The sequence below is a fragment of the Tetrao urogallus genome (assembly GCF_951394365.1).
Source record: "Tetrao urogallus genome assembly, chromosome: 16".
Classification (NCBI taxonomy): domain Eukaryota; kingdom Metazoa; phylum Chordata; class Aves; order Galliformes; family Phasianidae; genus Tetrao; species Tetrao urogallus.
Genome location: NC_136829.1, coordinates 994,817 through 1,013,513, shown reverse-complemented (window position 1 = coordinate 1,013,513; position 18,697 = coordinate 994,817). Strand labels below are relative to the sequence as shown.

General features: G+C 55.6%; 1 protein-coding gene across 1 annotated transcript in view; it reads left to right on the top strand.

Moving 5' to 3' along the window:
* The window catches only part of LOC306952825 (rho GTPase-activating protein 39-like), a gene marked incomplete at both ends in the record, with an annotated part of 41,804 nt that extends 33,024 nt beyond the window's left edge, over positions 1–8,780 (top strand). The window contains 6 exon segments of the mRNA XM_079543585.1: positions 639–728; positions 4,706–4,779; positions 5,971–6,170; positions 7,472–7,563; positions 8,012–8,181; positions 8,586–8,780. Of these exon segments, the coding sequence (XP_079399711.1) occupies positions 639–728; positions 4,706–4,779; positions 5,971–6,170; positions 7,472–7,563; positions 8,012–8,181; positions 8,586–8,780 (821 nt within the window).
* Positions 8,781–18,697: the final 9,917 nt, after the last annotated feature.

The following is an 18,697-nucleotide window of genomic DNA, read 5'->3' as shown; positions in this document are numbered from 1 at the left end:
TCAGCAGTGCTTGTTGTGACTTGCCCAGTCTCAAAAATCCAGAACACTTATTCCCTCTTGGGGCTGCAAACGTAGGTTTGTGACTCCCTTGAATCCTCAGAGCAGGTGCAGAGATTCTGCCCAAAGCACATCTGGGTCCTGGGGGCAGCAGTGCTGCAGTGCTGGATGAGCAGCATTCATTAGGGTTTTCTTGAGGATTCTCCCTCAAAACCACCCCTTGCAGCTATGCTTGTTCCTGGAGCAAAATCCCTTCCTGCCAGCACCGGGATCCAGGCATTGGGGGTAGTAATCTGAACTATTTAAGTGGGTTATTGCTTCTGCTGGTATTTGGGCAATGAGTTTATTTAGGTATCAGTTTGCTGCCTGGAGCCCCTTCTCAGCTGCGTGGCCATTCAGAGAAGCTGAGTGGTGTCCTGGGCCCCTCAGAGGGCGCGTTCGGGGCTGGCTGTGCTACAGGACCCTGAGCAGACTTTCCTTGTCCTGGAGCTGGGCTGGCTGCTTTTGTTCCTGTCTGTGGGCACTGCTGGCCTTTGGGATTTTGTCATGCCACGGTATTAATTGCACCGCACTGAAACAGCGGAGGACAGGGAGCATTTGGTCTCCTCTGTTGCTCACGTAATGGTGCTTTGACTTTTCAGTTGCGCAGCGTATCAAGGAGCTTGTGGATCTGAAGAACAAGAAGAATTCAAAATCCAGGAAAAAGAGGAAACAAAACACCGAGGAGGAAGGTAAAGGGAGGCAGGGAGCAAGACAGAGGGCTCCACTGACTTCAGATGCACTTGATTGCTGAGCTCTGCTGAAAATCAGATCATTTATTTGAGTGTATAGGCCTATATTTAGGAAGTTTTGCTGCAGGGCTTTGTGCGGGGTCTGGCTGGAGCATGGGCAGAAGGGAGCGATGCGGGTGGGCAGGGTGGGTGTGGGTGCCCATGGTGGCAGTGGGAACCCTTTCATTCACTGAACAGCGATTTTAAGTTGGCTGCAGACCTGGGCTGTCCTTCAGATCATCTGCACATGCCACAGACTTCTCTATGGCACATTCAGTGTTAGAAGCCACACCAGCCAGCACACGGCCAGAACCTGTTTCAGTGTTGCTATGGACTTTGAAAGCCACCACTCAACCCGAGGACCTTCACAGGGACACTGACCTCTGGTGAAGAGCTCTGCCTTGCCCAAGTACAGGTGTACCCTTGCCCACGCTTCCTGGACTGGGCAGTCCCTCTGCTCTTGCAGCCAGAGCGCGAATAACATCTGTGCTGAATGGACAAGAGCTCACATATTACTCCAGACTCGTGTTTTACTGCTGCCTGTAGGAGAACAGATAATACTTCGTCGGGCCTAAAATCTTCCCAGACTGAGTCTGTTCAAGTTTTTATGTTGTTTCTAGGAAACTGGAGCCAAATCTGTGCATTCATGTCAGGCAGCAGTTTGTTTATGGCAGCTTTACTGTCTCTCATTTTGGGGAGCTGCATGCTGCTTCCAGCCTGGCTCCAGCATGCAGATGCATCAGTGGGGACCTGGCAGCTGCACTGCTGCAGAGATTACCCTCAGGTGGCACCTGCAGGTGAGACAGACAGCCCAACTTGCTCCTTGGTCACAGCCCCCGCTCAGAGCTGCTGCCCAGTGTGAGCCAACCAGCCTTCCTGTGGGACTCAGAGCAGAGACCTGAAATGGCCTCATCATTTAGGGGAGGAATGTGGCTTTTTCCTCTCCTGTTCAGGACCTGCAGAGTTTAGCCCATTCCGAGCCTTTGAAAAGTCATGGTGCTGCCGTTAGAGGGACTTTGGTATCCTATAGGGCAGCTCTGCACAGAGCGTGCTCCACCTGCGGGCTGAGCAGGCGCTGCTGTGAAATTCCCCCTGTGCTGTGTGCAGGGCTTGGGTTTAGGACGAAGATAGAGGTAGTTTTTACTAAAATACATAGGTAAGAACTTGTACACAAACAGCACACCGAGGAAACTTTATTAAGTCTGCAGAAAGAAGCACTTGAAAATCAGAAATGCTTTTGTGGCCTTCACTGGGGCTCTGATGATAGCCCACGTGCTGCTCCCTTCGCAGGACTCTGCCCGCTTCATTGCAAACAGAAGACCCGCTCTGGGAGTGAAGTGGGGTTTTAGGATAGCTGACCTGCTGCCCACAGGCACAGAGTGCAAAGTGCAGCACAGGAGGCACGCAGGGCAGGGCTGGACACAGCATTCCACAAGTGACAGCAGTGGGAGGCTTTCTTCTGGAAGGAGCCCAGAGGAGCTGCAGCTCAGTCGGGGCAATCCTGCTGGAAGTGCTGGGCTGTCCGTGCTGTTCCTTGGGGTCCCTCTGTCTGCTCCATCAGCCCCATCTGCCTTCCTTGTGAGGTTCCTGAAGCTGCAGGCTTGTTTTGGGAAGTTAATTAGTAGCCATGAGATACTTACACGCTTGGCAATTTAGCAACAATTTAACAGAGAAATCTATAAGGAAGTTAAATGTAGTGTCTTCAAACAGAATTTGGTGATATATGCAAAGATATGTATGTCTTTCAGAGAAAAGTGCAGTCAGAGCCGTGATCCCCCCCCATACCCTTTGAGCTTGTAAGCAAACAGGAGGGTGATCAAACATTTAGCATCTGACAGGCACCCAAAGAAATTCTGTGAAGTTTCCCACGCTTACCTATGCAGTCTTCGTCTTCCAGCCTAATTCTCTGTGGGTAGATGAGGTATGGAGGTGGTGCAAGATCCTTTCACGGCTCAGTAACCCATTGAAAGGCAGAAGAATGAGTAGAAATAAATGATCTGCTTTCACAAGGACGATTGTCTCCTGATCCCGCAGGAATGTTTGCTGGCCTTCGCTGTGAGCTGTACAAAGAGGCAGATAATGAGCTGCCAGCTTGGTGCTGGCACAGGGTCTGCAGGGCTGTGAAAACTAAAGGTGCAGAAGGATCTGGTGAGGGTGCAGTGCTGGGCACACAAACACAATGGCTTCTGCTGTGTGAAAGTATGTGTCCAGGGCTGGGCTCCCATCCGTGTTGTTTGCTGCATTTTTAAGACGTTTTTTGGCAGGAGAGTGTGTTCCAGAAGGTATGTTCCCCCGTGTGCCTTGCATGGGTTTTAACTTGTTATAAAAGGAGAGGTTCTTCAAGAAGTTCTCTGCATATGTTTTTAGACCAGCACATGGAAAAATATTTTCCTTTGCAAACTGTTTTTCACTGTGTGGGTTGTGAGGAGTCTTCTGTTCCTGAGCTCGCGGGGCTGCTGCGGGACCACAGGAAATGGCAGCTCAGCATGGATTCCATCGGCCCGCCGTGCGCTCACAGAAGTGGAATTACCCCGTGGCAGCCCTGCCAGGCCGAGGCCACCTGTCCTGGCTGCGGCCATTGGCCGGGGATGGGAGTGGGGACGGGCAGGAATGTGGCTGCAGGGCCTGGGGGGCGCAGTGTGAGCGTGGCTGGAGCAGGGCGTGCAGCACAGGCAGTGCCAGCTGGGGTTTCAGGCCTTTCCCTCGGAGTCCCTGGGAAAGCAGAAAGTGAGCTTCACCTGACGTGCCTGCAGGACCTGTTGTGTCTCCTCCAGCGCAGAGGGACGTGTTGATCTGCTGGGGAAGCTTGTCCTCTTCCTGCATCGAGAGCATTTGAGGAACTCCAGGATCCTGACCAGCTTACCTAAGCTACAGAGCTCTTGAAAGGCTGCTCTGAAATTAGCAGCATCTGACCAGAATGCAGATTTTAAAAGCCACAAGTATTTTGAACTCTGTTGCAAGCTTTAAGCCTGGCAGGGAATCAAATAGGGCAGATCTATTCAGTGCTTTCAGCGAGCAATTTGGGTTTGACTCGGAAAAGAACAAAAGGCCAGCAGTTTTGGAAAAACTCTCCCAGCGATCAGTTGCTCTGTCAGTGCAAATGTTTCTCTTGGTGTCACAGGGGGATTAGCTCTGTGAATCCTGGCTCTGCTGCCCTCAGAGCTGAACCAAGCACAAGAGCAGCCCTTCTTGCAGAAGGTGACACCGCCGGGCTCCAGTGCACCAGGTCAGCCTCACAGAGCACACCTCAGTCTTATGTTTGAAGGCTGCGCTGGAGGAGGCTGCAACCAGGAGAGCAGGGGAGCTTCCTGCAGGCCCTTGGGAAGCTGAGAGAGAACCCGGTGCATTCCTGCGCCTTCCCTCGCTGCCTTCATTCAGAAGGTGCTGATGCTGGCTCTCTGGGCCTGGCACACCGCTGCCTCTCTCACTATCCCAGTGTTTGAATCATAAACAATTTGTTTAAAACACTTGAAATCTTTCCTGGCAAGAGGCTGGCTCTGCGTGCTCATTGTGAAGCTCATGCATCATTCGGATTCCCAGCCCTGTGCCTGTGAGCCCCACAGCTTCTGCCATGCAGCAGAGAATGGGGACTCATGCTCACGTGTGTGCCCATGTAGGGCACTGAGTCAGGGGTCAGACTGTGTGTGTGCAGGGCTGTGAGGTGCAGAGCTGCGAGCCTTGAGTCACTGGTCAGATCCCCCAGAGCCCGAGCACCAACTTGCACTGACACCACCTGCCATGGGGCTGTGGGGCCGGGAGGGCTCGGCGTGCTCTATGGGAAGTTTCAGCAGCCTCTGCCCTGCCTGCAGAACAGGCTGCACAGAATGGGGGTGGATGTTTGCGCCAGTGCAAACTGCTGTGCTGGTGCTTTGCACGGAGCTGTGGCGTGGCAGCAGCACGGTGCTGTGGGTTGACAGCTTCTTTCTCCTTCCTGCCAGGTCTGCCCATCAGCACGTATGCCAAATACTGCTACCGCAAACTCCAGAAAGTAGCCGTCACCGGGGGCAAGAAGGTGAGTGGCAGTGTGGTGCTGGGGGTTCGGGCTGCCGTGCAGTGCTCTGCTTTCCATGTCCCAGAGGTGTCAGCCCTGTGACACTCGGAGGCCACTGCTGATTCAGTGATGGAAAATAGAGAGCGGAGGAGGCTTGCTCATGGCTCGTGGCTGATGGCTCATCTCCCCATGGATGTGTGGGAGAAGGCTGCTGCTGTGCTGCGGCCTTGGGGACCTGGAGGATAAAGCTGATGGCTCCCAGTCTCCAGGGCAATAGGAGCTACCTGCAGGGAATGCCCATCGCTGGGGAATCTCCGTTTGCACCCTGAGACCTTGCATGCGCCTGCTCTTCTACCTGGTTTACTGTAGAGTCGTCCATTTCCAGCTGAAGATGTCACACAATAGAGATCCCTGGTACAGATCAGGCCCCTGTGCTCTGGAAATCCCCCCCCTCCCTTTCCTCTGCACAGAGCTGTGAATGCTGGCATGCAGCCCCAGCCCGTCCATCCCAGGCCTCTGAGCCAGATCCGGTTGTCTTTTATTTCTGCAAATCCCCCTGGGGTGTCCTTGCCATCTGGACTCCATGTACAGTGAGCAGATAGCTCGAATACCTTGGGAGGGGTGACACTGCTGTTGTTCCCGAGGGGCAGAGCAGGAGATGTAGGGTCACACGTTGTGCCCCAAGGGCTGCTGCTCCCATGGGCTCAGTGGGAGCTCCTAGGGAGCATCGGCGGCCGCTTCCAGAGTGTCCTTCGGTAGGAACAGCTGCTGGATGCTCTCTTGTGTGCGCCTCTCAGAGCCCTTTAGCACCTCCGAGGGTGATCCAGAGCCAGGCCCTGGGCTTGAACATACCTGGAATTCTCCTCTTCCAGGGCTGTTTCTCAGCTGTCCTACGACCAGGCGCTCTCCTGAGCTGAGGCCGGTGTTCGCATGCCCTCTGCTGGCCTGGCTGCAGCCCAGGCACAGACCGGCCCTGCACCCTTCCCGCGGAGCTGGCTTTGCTCCCGCATGCAAACCCCTACAGCAATACCCCGAACTCCAAAGCCGCCCCCCGCCAGCAGGCAGCAGCTGTTTGCTCGTTTTGAGCTGAATGCCTTGGCTCCCCTCAGTTACAGCATGTGCGGAGCCAGGGCTGCTGGGGGGCTCCCAGAGGCGGCACACACGCGAGCAGCCCTCGGCCCACGGCTGTGCTCAGCTCTCCTCTGTCCCCAGGGCCTCCGCAAGCCAACAGTGGAGGAGATCACACATGCCAGAAATGCCATCGTGACGCCGTCGCTGTTTGGCAGCTCTCTGGAGGAGATCATGCTGCGGCAGCAGGACATGTACCCGGGCCACAAGCTGCCCTGGGTGCAGACGCAGCTATCGCAGCAGGTCCTGGCTCTGGGAGGAGAACAGACTGAAGGGATTTTCAGGTGAGCTTGTGGGGTTCTGTGTTACTTTTGATCCACCTGAGCATCGGTCCTGAAAGCTGCGAAATGACGATTGACCTCAGCGGGGTTCCCCTTTCCTGGGAAGAGCACACTGCCAGACAGAGAGCAGTGAACTTTCCCAGGCTCAGGGTGGTCAAGTAGCATCAGCCCATGTGCATGTATTGTCACAAGGGAAACCCTAGATGTGATTTGAGCTTGTGACAGCGCAGCACTGAATTTTTGTCAGACAGCAGTGGCCGCCAATGCAGGGAAGGGTAAAGTTCAGGCTGCTGGTGGAGCTGCATCTGCAGCCATGGTGTGTGAGCTTCCCACGCCTCTTCTGGAGAAAGTCTGTTCCCCTGTGAGCCCCACGTGCTCCACTGGTGCTGTGTGTGCACCCTGGGAAGGAAGGGCTGCCTGGTAGGTGGAAGTCTGAGCTGACTGGGAAGGACAGCACCAGACAGCAAAAAGCACAGCACAGCACAGCACTGCTGTGACTGCAGCATGCCTTGCAGGAGGCAGGCTGTAGAACGGGGCTTTGCTATGGAGTAGCTTGCATTGACCTTAATACAATGCCCTACTTGTAGGTTTGCTGCTTTTCTCCTACGTTCAGTGGGTAATTAACACTTGAGAGGTTGCAGATAATTATCACATGTGGGATCTCCCTGAGCGGGTCATGCTGAAAGGCAGACCAATGCCAATCAGTACTCTCCAGTGACTGAAAGCAATTATAGAAGGATGACAGAAACTGTCAGATAAAAGCAGTTCATCAAATGCAGTGCTTCAGCCTTGATGATGCACACAGCTCAGGATGTCCTGCTGTGGATGAGCACGTGAGGATTCCAAGAGGCAGAGTATCCGTATGATGAATGCGGGGCTCTGAGTTTGGTTGTTTTCTTCTGTTGTTTGCTTGTTTTAAGATTTGTGTTAGTTTTTCAATTATTAAATTTAATTGAAGGTAACTCACAAAAGAATCAACTTTGCCTTGCAGTAGTTTCTGATATCTTGGCATATTTAGCCAGAGGTGCTTTTATCTCTGGGCTGACTGTGCTGCTGGGGGGGGCAGTTACAGCTGATGTCTGAGGGAAGGAGACGGGTGGCTTTTCTGCCTGCATTTTAAAGCTGTGTCTAAAAGCATTCTTTCTGACGAGCTGCTTCTGTAGCTGCTGCTGGTGTGTGCTCCCTTCTCCCCAGTGCCCCAGAAGCACTTTTGGAGGCATGGTTTGCTGGCCAGCTGCCTCACCAGGCACACTGCTATGTACCATTTGCCTTCTGAAGTGTCCTTGCTGTGCCTTTGCTTGCAGGATACCTGGAGACATAGATGAAGTCAATGCACTGAAGTTGCAGGTGGATCAGTGGAGAATTCCAAGCGGCCTCAGTGACCCCAACATCCCAGGTAAGGGAATGCCACGTGCGTGTGCAGCATCAGCCATGGTACAGAGCAGAGGGGAGGGTGTAGGAGCATCCCAGGATACGTGCTGCTGTCTGGGGACACGTACACACTGCTGTACTCTGCGAGCTGTCTTCACCAACTGGCTTTTTATTGTGTGGCCTTTCTGCTGCTTTTCCAAATGCTGTCCATGGGAAAGCACTGGGGGTGATGGAGGATCTGTCAGAGTGAGACTGCGCAAGCCAGGCAGCATGCAGGGCAGCTGGGAGCAGACCAGCAGCAGCAGTTTTGCTTCCAGCATCTCTGAGTTGCCCTCTAAGGTGGAGCAGCACAAGTGCGGAATCCTTTATCTGCCTTCTGGTTCCTGAGGCATTTTGTCTGCCTGCCTGGTTTGTCTCTGAACATGGTAGGAAGGCAGCCAGAGTTGTTCTCATGCACCCTTCTTTCTGTCCAGCCTCTCTCCTCAAGCTGTGGTATCGGGAGCTGGAGGAGCCCGTGATCCCCCAGGAGTTCTACAAAGAGTGTATCAGCAACTACGAGAACCCTGACGCTGCTGTGGCCGTGGTGCAGCTTTTGCCGGAGCTCAACAAACTGGTGCTGTGTTACCTCATACACTTCCTGCAGGTAGGCAGCCCAGCCGTCTGCTTCTCTGCCACCAGCCAGTGGCCCGGGCAGCAGGAGAGCTGTGCTGTGCCATCAGCTGGCTGTTAGGGCCTCTCACCCATGTTTAAGGTGGGATTAATGGAGGGAGTTCTGCTGGGTGACGGCGTTCCCGACCTCGCGGGGTATGGGACTGTTCTCAAACAGGGACAGGTTGGGATCTGCAGGATGTTCCCTGCCTGCAGAGGCTGCCGCACCATCGGCTGTGTCAGAGCATGGTGTTCTTTCCCTGTGGATGCATGGTGGTTGGGGTGTTGTCCTTCAGGGAGCCACATCTCTGCTGTCCTTGCACCTCTTCTTAGGCCCCGTGTTTGGAGTCCCTTGCCCTTTTCCACCGCTCCAGCTCATCTTTTCCTTGCCACTTGCAGATCTTTGCTCAGCCATCAAATGTGGGCAGAACAAAGATGGATGTGAACAACCTGGCCATGGTGATGGCCCCCAACTGCCTGCGCTGTCAGTCTGACGACCCTCGCATTATCTTTGAGAACACACGCAAGGAAATGTCTTTTCTTCGCATGCTGATAGTGCACTTAGACACCAGCTTCATCAAAGGGCTGGTCTGAGGTGCTGGCCCTGGGGTCCAGGACGTTGCTCTGGGGAGTTGTTGGGTGCCTGAAGTCTTCTCCCCTCCATTTATACTTCTTCTGTTGTCCTTGCTGTTATCACACCCTGGGTTAACCCCCAAGCATCTCCCAACTTAAGACCTCAAAGACAAGGACTAGACAATCCTGGAAGGCTTGGGATGTTCAGCAGTAGGACCTGGAAGTCCTTGGATGTGTCAGCCCAGATGCTGGGGTGTTTCTTGGCCTTCTTGTGTGTGTCAGAGGGGGAATGGCCTCCTTGGAGCTGCAGGACTGGCTGCTCATTGAAGGAGCTGTGACATCCGCGAGACACTGCACCCCGGGACGGTGAGACTCTCCATCTCCATTCTGAAGGCAGAGTTGGCTTCAGGTAGGAGGACATCGCTCCTGCGTTGTGACTCGAGTGTTTCCCTCTGGTCCTGGTGGAAACGCTGCCTCACTAGGGATAACTTCACTGCCGTGGAGCCAGCTTAGTCCACCTCTGCAGACTTGTTTGAAGGTGTGAGGTTGTTCTGGTACAGGGCTGTGAAGGTGCAGGGGAGTCACTGAGGCAGAGGCATTCCTTGGGCTGCCAAGATCAGCAGAAGCATATTGCAGCCCTGGAAGAGGAGATACCTGAGCTGCTGCTGCTGGGTGGCCAGACAGAGATCCTGGGAGCTCTGGCAGGCCGGCTCAGCACAATATCCACCTCACCCTCTCCTTTAGGCAGCTTCAAAGCTGCACAGCAGCATGAGGTCAGCGTTGGGGCCAGCCCAGTGCTGAGCTAAATCAGCAGCATTCACACTGTGGGGCCTGGGGAGAAGAGGAACATTCAATAACATCCTTGGTATCCCTCAGTGGGCTTTGTTCTCTGGGAAGGTAACCCCTAGCAGCTTCGCAGCTCCTGTCAGCCAGCCCTCATTGCACATGCTTCACAAGCCAATACCAGTTTTCCTGAAGAGCAGCTGAGAACCAGAGGTACTCAGAGCACCCACAGCACCTCCTTCTCTGAGCACCGGATGCTCTGTCCTCCTGCATGTTCAGCCAGGTCTAAAGAAAGGAGGGGAGACCACCGTAGGTGAGAATTGCCCCTGTGCTGAGATGCTCTTCCAGGCAGAGCCAGCAGTACTGTGAAATGCTGATTCTGCTGGGTGTCAGCTATGGTAGCTGTGTTCTCCCCACCAAACTCCTACTGTTGTTGCAGAGGACTTAAGAGAAGGTAAAGAGAGAGAAGGGAAGAGTGGAAATGGTCCGAGCAGCTGCAGTGTGGTGGAGCCTGCATGGAGCAGTGCAGGCAGGCAGCTCAGTGTCCTCTCTGCTGCAGTTGAACCCCTGCAACTTTCTGTGTGCCAGCAAGAAGTGAGGCACAGCAGGGGCACCGTCTTTCAGAGGCAGCACATAAATTTTCCCGCAGCCTCCCGATACTGTTGCATACTTATTAGCAAGCAGCAGTTTCCAATTCTGTGACATTCTGGCATTCTCCTTCTTCTTTGAAGTGTTTTTCCTGCTGGAGGCAGGTCTGCTGCAGAAGCTGTGTGCTGGTGTTGTTCATGCAATGCTACATCTGCTGGTAGCGTCCATGGTTGCATTTCTGCAACCCCTTCCTTTCATGCAGGGACCTGGGAGCGCCTCTGTGTTGCAAGTGGGAGCCCAGCAGGGAGGTTTTACATTGACATCTGAGTCCGAGCCATTTGGGCACAAGGTACCGTGTGCAGGGAGTTCCCTGAGCCTATTTGAACTTCTCTGAGCAGGGTTTCCAGGGCACAGCTCTGCTCAGAGACCTCCACAGTGGCAGTTCAGTTTGTGCTCATGTTACCCGAGGGTTGTGATCCCTCTTGTACCCCATGCTTCTGTGATCCAGGAAACCTTGCTCCCTTATCAGGACTGGGCCTGCAAACCCCACAGCTGTGTGAGGATCTGCTTTACACTCTCATCCTTCACAGTGCTTGCAAGCAGTTCAGCTCTATTTGGCCTCAGAAATACCAGCCGCCTCGTGCTTCGGATGCGCGGCCGCATTCCCAGAAATGCAGGCAGGTGGTTACCAGCTCTGCTGTGTTCTGCCAGCATTTCAATCACTGAACAGGCTCAGGGTGTGCATCCCAGCCCCACAAGAGCTGGGCCTGCTGCCTGCTGCCTGCCCCTTCTCTGGGCTGCAGACACACTGCCTGCAGCCAGCCGCCACCCCGGCCATCCATGCTATCCCTTGCACTTAGCTGTAGCAGGCAATCAGAGCATAGGCATTTGCTGCTATTACACATAAATGCTTCTTGCCAGGGCTGTAAAATAGGCTAATAAATTACACTGGATATTACTTTCTTTGCTGACGGATTTGTAAATACGAATCAGTAAAGCAGCCTCTCCTCTGTTATAATAATAAATACGATCTCCATGGTTGTCCCTGGTCTTTCTTTTTTGTGAAAAAGCATGGCCGTATCTGCCTGGAGCTGCATTTCCAGCCTCGATGTCAGCATTCATGAATAATGTTTGGGAATGAGCATGACGCCAGCACTTCAAAACCAGGCTGGGGCTATTGCTGTTGTTCTTAAGGCTCAGGCAGCAGTGATGGAGCATTTGGTTAAACGAGGGAGAGAACAGGTGCAAGCAAACAGAGGAAGACACACAGGGGCACTGATGTTTGAGAATCTTTCAGGGTCAAAAAGGGATTAGGCAAGTTCATGGGCAGTAGCTGCACACGTGGATACTCAGAGCATAAGGTGGGGATGCACTGCTAATATCTTTAATCCAGTGGTCGTGGGCACTGCAGGCAGTGTGCAGGAGCCTGTCCTGGTGCTGGAGGTGTGATTGGGCTGAGCTGGCCGGTTGGGGCACCGTTATGTTCAGACTGGGGGACTTTGTGGATTTTCCCTCTGTCCCCACCCCAGGAAGGAGCTGGGAGCAGGGTGCTGGTGCTCCAGACTCACCCTGTGTGCTGTTGGTGGTCTGGAGGTGATCGCAGTTCTGGAGGCACTGGGAAAAAGCCGTGTGCCTTAAGCACAGCCATCAGGGGCTGGCACGCAGCAGTCCAGGATCACACCAACCTCGCTGGCAGCAGAGACAGGTGAGACCTGGAGCCTTCAGTGACGAGAGCAGATGGAAGAGCAATAGTTCGTAACCTCACACGGCCCTTTCCTAGGTAGATGTCTGCAACCTGATGTCTGAGTGGCTTTGCTGTGAAATGGACTCACTGCCCAAATCAAGAACGCCTACAAACCAAGTGCATCAGCCCAGGCTCAGAGACTTGGACTCCCCCTGCCGTTGCCTGGCCTGCCTTCTTACTGCACTGTGTAAAACGTCGTTTTACAGGGCTGGGCTCAGCAGCCCTGTGTCCATGCCTGGCTCCCAGCAGCAGAACAGGAGCCCATGCCGGACAGCCATACGCAGCTCACCTGGCTGCAGTGCTCAGGAGAGAGGCAAACCTGGCACCTGCCAGGGAAGGGAACGTGTCCCAAGGGATGAGCGTCCTCGCAGTGCTGGGTGCTCTGGGTGGTGGTGGTGAATTTCTGGATGTTTTCAGCATGGCTTTTGTGCAGAGCCTGGAGTGGGGTTTTCATCATCTCTGCCATCGTGTCCTGTGGATCTGCACATGAAAATGGTAAAAACGATCCTTTCAGCTATCCATTGCAACAAGCCCCCAGGGCTGCTGCCTGCACTCTGCCTCGGTGCCTGGAGAGGCTGTGCAGCTACCAGGGGCTGAGGGGTGGCCATGGGACTGCTCAGCACAAGTTGGCGGGAGATAGGGCTCTGCTTTGAGGGCTGCCTGGTGTTGTGCAGGACATGGCAACCACCAGACCACTCATCCTGCTCGCTCATCACCCCTCTCCATAGGGCTTTTTGTAGTCTCTCGTTCCCCTGTAAGTATGAGGTGCACAGGGGTTCCATCTCCAGGATCCGTTGGCAGTGGGAGGTCTGTTGTCAGCCTAACCCTCCTGCCAGGCTTTGTGCTCAGTCAGCCCCGTGATGAGAGAGGCCAGAGGAACAGGCAGGCCTGCGTCAGGAGCCCTGCAGCAAAGGAGGGAGGCAGACGGGAGGGCCCCTGTCCTGATGCTGCCCCACATTGGGTTTGATGTGGGCACAGCAAAGCGGTGGCAGGTTCAACAGAACCGGCTGGTGAGGCCGGCACCGAGCTGAGGCTCTGCAGAGCAGTGCTGAGTCTGCGTGGGCACACCCAGAGATCGTCTGGCGGACAGTCACCAAGGGTGAGATGGATAAGGGCAATGTGTTTGCTGAGAGCTGCTGCTTTCAGAGCTCCTGCCACTCTCAGAGACTCCTCCTGCCCTGGCCTCCACCCAGGGCTTATTCCTCCTCACCATCACAGCCATTGCACTTTGTCTGAATTGCTTAGTGGTTACTGGTGTGCAAAAGGGAGCTTGAGTATCCCCTTACCAGGGGATTGCCTTCCTCGCTGTCTGTCTGGAGGAGGAATATGGAGATGTGAGAACACAAGGTTGAATATGAAGGCTTTCTGTGAAAACATGAGCAAAGAGAACGCAAAAGATCCTCTTGCTGGTGTTAAGAGGTCCACAGAGAGAAGACTCAGGCGCTCATCAGCAGATGGGAGTTTTAAATTGAGGTACAGTATCGCAGTGCCTGCTTTACCTGCTGTTATTGAGGAGGAGGTGCACCCCAGGCCATCAGCCTTTGGGCACAGCTAGCAGCTGGCACGTGCTCTTTTGGCAAAGCTCAGGTGCAAGATGGAGCCCAGCGTGCAGCTGGAACCAAACTGCTGCTAAGGAGTAACCCGAGGGACTGAGATCTCAGGTGCCAGGCTTGGGTGCTGGCAGAATTCAGGGCCAAGAAGGCATTTAGAAGACTGAGACCAAGGGTGTTCTCACAAGCTGCTGCCTCCCCAAAGCAAATCTAGCAGCATAGGTCAGCTTATCTCCACTTGCAGCCCAATTTCCTTCATTTCCCTTAGAATCACCAAGAGTGGAAAGGATCTCCAAGATCATCCAGTCCACCTACCACCGATATATCCCCACTAACCCACGTCCCTCAGTACAACATCTAACCGTTTCTTGAACACCTCCGGGGTCGGTGACTCCCCCACCTCCCTGGGCAGCCTATTCCAGCGCCTGGCTGCTCTTTTGGAGGAAAGCCCCGTTGTGCCGGAGCCGGTATTTCATTCAGCTCCTAGGCAGCAGCAGCGAGCACATGGGCTGCAGGGGGCTGTGGAGAGAATGGAATTGAAGGAGGAACGGGTCCCTCTCTTTTGAGGGCTGTTTCAGCAGAAGGTGCCGCCTCCCCTGAAGTGACAGCCCTGGTGCCTGCTGGGGAAGAAGATGTTTCGCAATTGCAAACAGTACCCGGATCCCGCAGGGACGGCGCGTGCTGCCTCCAAACGGAAGAGCACGGGGCTGCTCTTTAGAAGGCGGGGAGCTCCGCCGAGCCGCGCCGGCCCTCGTCCGACCCCAGCCGGCCCTGCAGCCGGCACGGCACGGCCCAGCGCTCGGCTCTGCCGGGCGGGCAGCGCGGCGGGACGGCAGTGACCTCGCGTGGGCTGCGCTGGAGGCTGCGGCTCCGCCTGCGCCACCGGGATCGGAGCCGCGGCACGGAGCAGGTCGTCGATAGCGCAGCTGTGGGGATGGCTGTGAGGAGGAAGAGATGTGAGAGCCTCGCCGGGAAGTTCCCCCCTCTCCTCCGGGAGTCTCCTCGTCGCTCGGGCTCTCCCGAGCCGGCTGAGCTCTCCCTGTGCCTCGCTGCGATCTTCCTGGCCCGGACCCTGAGCGCAGCGCGCCTCGCTCCCTCTGTCTCACGAGGACGTGCCCGCTGGGCTCGGTCCGCTCGGCTCCCTTCCCAGCGTACGCGGGGCGCTGCCTTTGTATCCGCTGCGTTCTGGCACCGCGTCCCCTCCGCCGCTCCCGCAGCGCCCGCACGGAGCGCGGCGCCTCTCGTGTTCGTGAGAACAGCACCGCTTCCCAGAGAGGGCGGACCAACCGTTCCTGGCTCGCGAAGCCCCGTTTCCCACAGGTGTATCCACGATCCCCAGTGACCTGGAGGCGGCTGTGATCTGGGCTCCTCCCGTCCGCAGGCAGAACACGAGGGCTGCGCAGGGTGCGGGGCGGCATCAGCGCCGGGTCCGAGCCGTGCACCATCCGTCAGCAGCTGGCACGAACCTCCCTGCGCCGACAGGGGTTTGCCCTCGGAGAGGAGCGAGAGAAAGGGAGGAGAGAATTCCTCCAACCCAGCAGCTGCGGGGTCCCGGAGGATCCGTTCGTGGGGAAGGGGAGCTGAGGGCACGGAGCGCGGAATGTGGGGAGTGGAAACGCTCAGAGTAAAGAAACAAACGGAGAATAGCGCGGAAACACCGCGCCCCGGGTTTGTGGAAGTAGGAAAGCAATGAAGAAATCTATTTCCCACAAAGCTCTCAGGAGACTTTGCTTAGCGCCATCCTGATTCCTCCTGCTCTTTGCATCCTGCCGCAAGAGCACTAACCGCAAAGATTTTTGCTGCTGCGTGTCAGCCCGGCTTCGGCTGTCACAAGACCCAAAAGGGTTTGGGTTGCAGCGCGCGGCCCGCGCCTCGCGCCCGACGCCCGCGTGCCTCGCGGCGAGAGGGAGCGGCGCTCGGCCCCGCCCCGCCCTCAGCCCCGCCCACCCCGCCCTCAGCCCCGCCCCCTCCCTGGCGGCGGGTGGCGGCGCCGCAGCGAGGCGGCCATTTTGTGGCGCTGCGCGGTCGGTGGCGCTGGGCTCGGCGCGGCGCGGGGCCCGGGAGCGGCGTTGGCGCCGTTCTTAGCCCTTTTTCCCTTACGGATCCCTCGGTAAGAGCGCGGCGCCGCCCGGGCAGGTTGGACTCTAGCCGACTGCCCCGCGTTGCGGGCCCGCGGCGAGGCGAGGGGAGGGAGGCCGGGCGGGCGGGCGGGCGCGGCTGCACGCGGCCCCGCGCACAAAGGGCCGGGTGCCCCTGCGTCCCTCGGGCCGCGCTGTGGGAGCACCGAGCGGGCGCTGCTCCCCGCGGCCGTCCTGAAGCGAGGGGGCTCCGGGCCGCGCCCCCTCCCGCCGCCCCTCGCCGCGGCCCGCGGAGCCGTGCGGGTGGCTGGTGAGCGCCGCGGGCCCGGCCCGGCCCCGGCACCTCGCGGCTACGGGATCGGGGGCGGCGGGGCGGCGGGGCCGGGCCGGGAGCGGGGGGGGTCCGCGGGGCGCGCGGCCGCGGGGGCGGGGCGGGGCGGGACCGCCGCGGGGTGACGGTGGCGGAGCCGCGGGGTGACTGACGGTGCCGCGCCGTTCCTGCGGGCGGGACCGCGGGGCGCATCCTCGTCCTCTTTGTCCCTTTAAAAGTCCGCGGGCCGGTCGGTCGGTAAGGGCATCTCCGTGCGTCGTCCCGAAGCCGCTGCGTGCCGCGCGCCCTTAACGCGGACGGCCGGAGGCGGCGCGTTGTTTTCTTAGCGGTGAGGTCAGAGCGGAGCCGGGCTGCCCCGGCCGGGCCGTGTGAAGCAGAGCTGATGGCCTGGGGCTCCTCTGTGTCGGTAATGAGCGTTTGTGTCGCAGAGCCGCCTTTGCCCCGGACCCGTTCCGTTCCCTGTGAAGGTCCCGTTTCCAGAAGCGCCCGATCAGCATTCCTATATAATTATTTCATTAACTTCTGTGTGACTCGAGGTGGTTGGGGAGCTGGAGGCGGTGCAGGTCGGTGCGCGCCGTTCCCCCCGGGGTGTCTCGTGGTGCGCGTTGTCACCAGTATCGCTGTGTCTGCATGGAAAGATTTCACTTGAGCAGTCAGATTACCGTCTGCTTGTCTGTAATCCAGAGTAATTAATTAAGGTCAAGTTGGGAATGAGGTTAGCATAGTAATTGCTTATAACAGTACTGCCTCGATTGAAACGTAAGAAGCATATAATTAATTCTTACCTTTAATTGGATAAGTTCTCCAAAGCTCTTTTTCTTGCTCCTGCAGTTCCTGGCTAATCTAAGCAATGATACTGACCTAAATTCTCCCTCTTGGTCAGAGAATGAGGGTGCAATCCTTAAGTTAACTGTAGAGCATGCTAAATTCTCCAGAAGCTCCATTGCTGTGGTTCATCAGCCTTTGACAGAAGCAGACGTGGCTTGCCTCTGTGTGACTCCATCCTGTGCTGATGTGCTGGGCTGCATGGACACATGGACGAGCTCTGGCCCTTGGTGCATTCTTAGGGCTGCCTGTTGGTGTAGATGTGATGTTTTTTTGGTGGCAGTTTCTTTCTCAAATTTTATTTTTAGAGAAAAGTTGCAGATGCTTTGGACTTAATGGCCTGTTAAGTGTTGCTAAATGTGTGTAAGGCATTTATTCTTTTATTTACTCCTTACAGTCTTCAACTATCTTTCCCTTGCTTACAGGGTTATCTTAACTTTTGGAGTCTCCTGTAGGAAAACGCTTCTTTCAGGTAAGGAATTGACTTACTGATTTTAGTTTGACCCTACTGTCTGCTGTCAGTAGCTCCATAGCCTGTGCTGATCAAGGAAGTGTTGGGTCTGGTGGCTTTGAAGGCTTTATTATCGTTGTTCAAGCGCTAGATTTAAGTGTACGTGCAGGTGCAGAGCATGTCCATGCTGGCTGACTGCAGATGTGCGTGGCAGAAAAGAATGCTGTTAGAATGTAGTATCTATTCCTTCTTGAGATGTGCTGATTTGTTGACACGCCATTGCGTGGTTTTAGTGGGCTTGAGAGCTTTGAGCCAACCTTGTTTGAGTAGAGCCAGCTGCAGTCTGCCGTGTGTGCCGCAGAATGGGTAGCTCAGAGGGGACCTTAAAGGCCGCCAGTCCAACCCCTGCTGTGAGATGGTTGTTCCCCACCCGATCAGACTGCCTAGGGCCGCATCTGTGGCCTGGAACACCTGTAGGATGGGGCACCCACCTGCTCTGAGCATCTTTGTGGCCCTTCTCTGGACCCACTCCAACAACTGCACATCCTTCTTGTGCTGGGGGCCCCAGGCCTGGGCTCAGCACCACAGGTGGGGCCTTCAGGGCAGAGCAGAGGAGGACAATCCCCTCTCTTGGTCCACTGCCCCCTCTGTTGATGCAGCCCAGGGCACTGTTGGCCTTCTGGGCTGTGAGCACACGGCTGGAGAACTTGGGCCCAGCTTTTCATCCACCAGGGCCTCCAGGTCCTTCTGCACACGACTGCTCTCAGTGAGTTTCTCTCCTGGTCTGCTCTTATATCTGGCTTAGCCCCAGCCCTGCACTTGGCCTTGTTGAACCTCATCAGGTTCTCGTGTTCACAGTTCTCAAGCTTGTAGGCTTTAATGAACTCCATTTCAGGTGGGGTTCTGAAATTAGCCAAGAAGCTATTAGCTGTGTCAGCCTGTATCTCTGGGTGCTGTGTAACTGTGTATTAAATGGGATAGTGGGAAGGAGCTGTTGGCTGGTAGGCTGAGGGGACTGTTGTGGGGTTTGTTGTTTGTTTTTGGTTTTTTTATTTATTTTCATGTGTGCATGATGTTAGCACCCAAGCTGTCCTGGCCTTGTTGCTGAGGTTAAAATACTAATTTCAGCACAAGCTTATTGTTCTACTACTTCATCTCAGCACTTCTCTCCAAGGAAATGGAGAACATCCTCTAGTTGTGCATAATTTTAGTGAAGATACTGCTTTGAGTTTCTGTAGTGCTCCAGCTGTAGAACTGTGTGGCTTTGGCCCTGGGACATGGATGGCAGCACTGCTGAGTAGAGTTTGGGGTTTTCTGTTTTTCTTAGTGCTGAAATCAAGAAGGCTTCAGTAGAGCATCAGAGGTTACACAAAATACCACACCTGAATTGCTTCTTCACTATACTGAGCACTGCTAATGGCTTTTGTGTGACATGATCCTCTGTACCTGTATAGATCCTCTGCTTAGGTTGCATCTCTGTCTCTGGATACTGCTGTCTTGCAAAAGGATGCAGTGACTTTTTTTTTCCCCAGCTGCCCTTTCGTTTCTGAGCTGGGAGAGAAGTCTGAGCCTTCAAGTGCACCCCTTC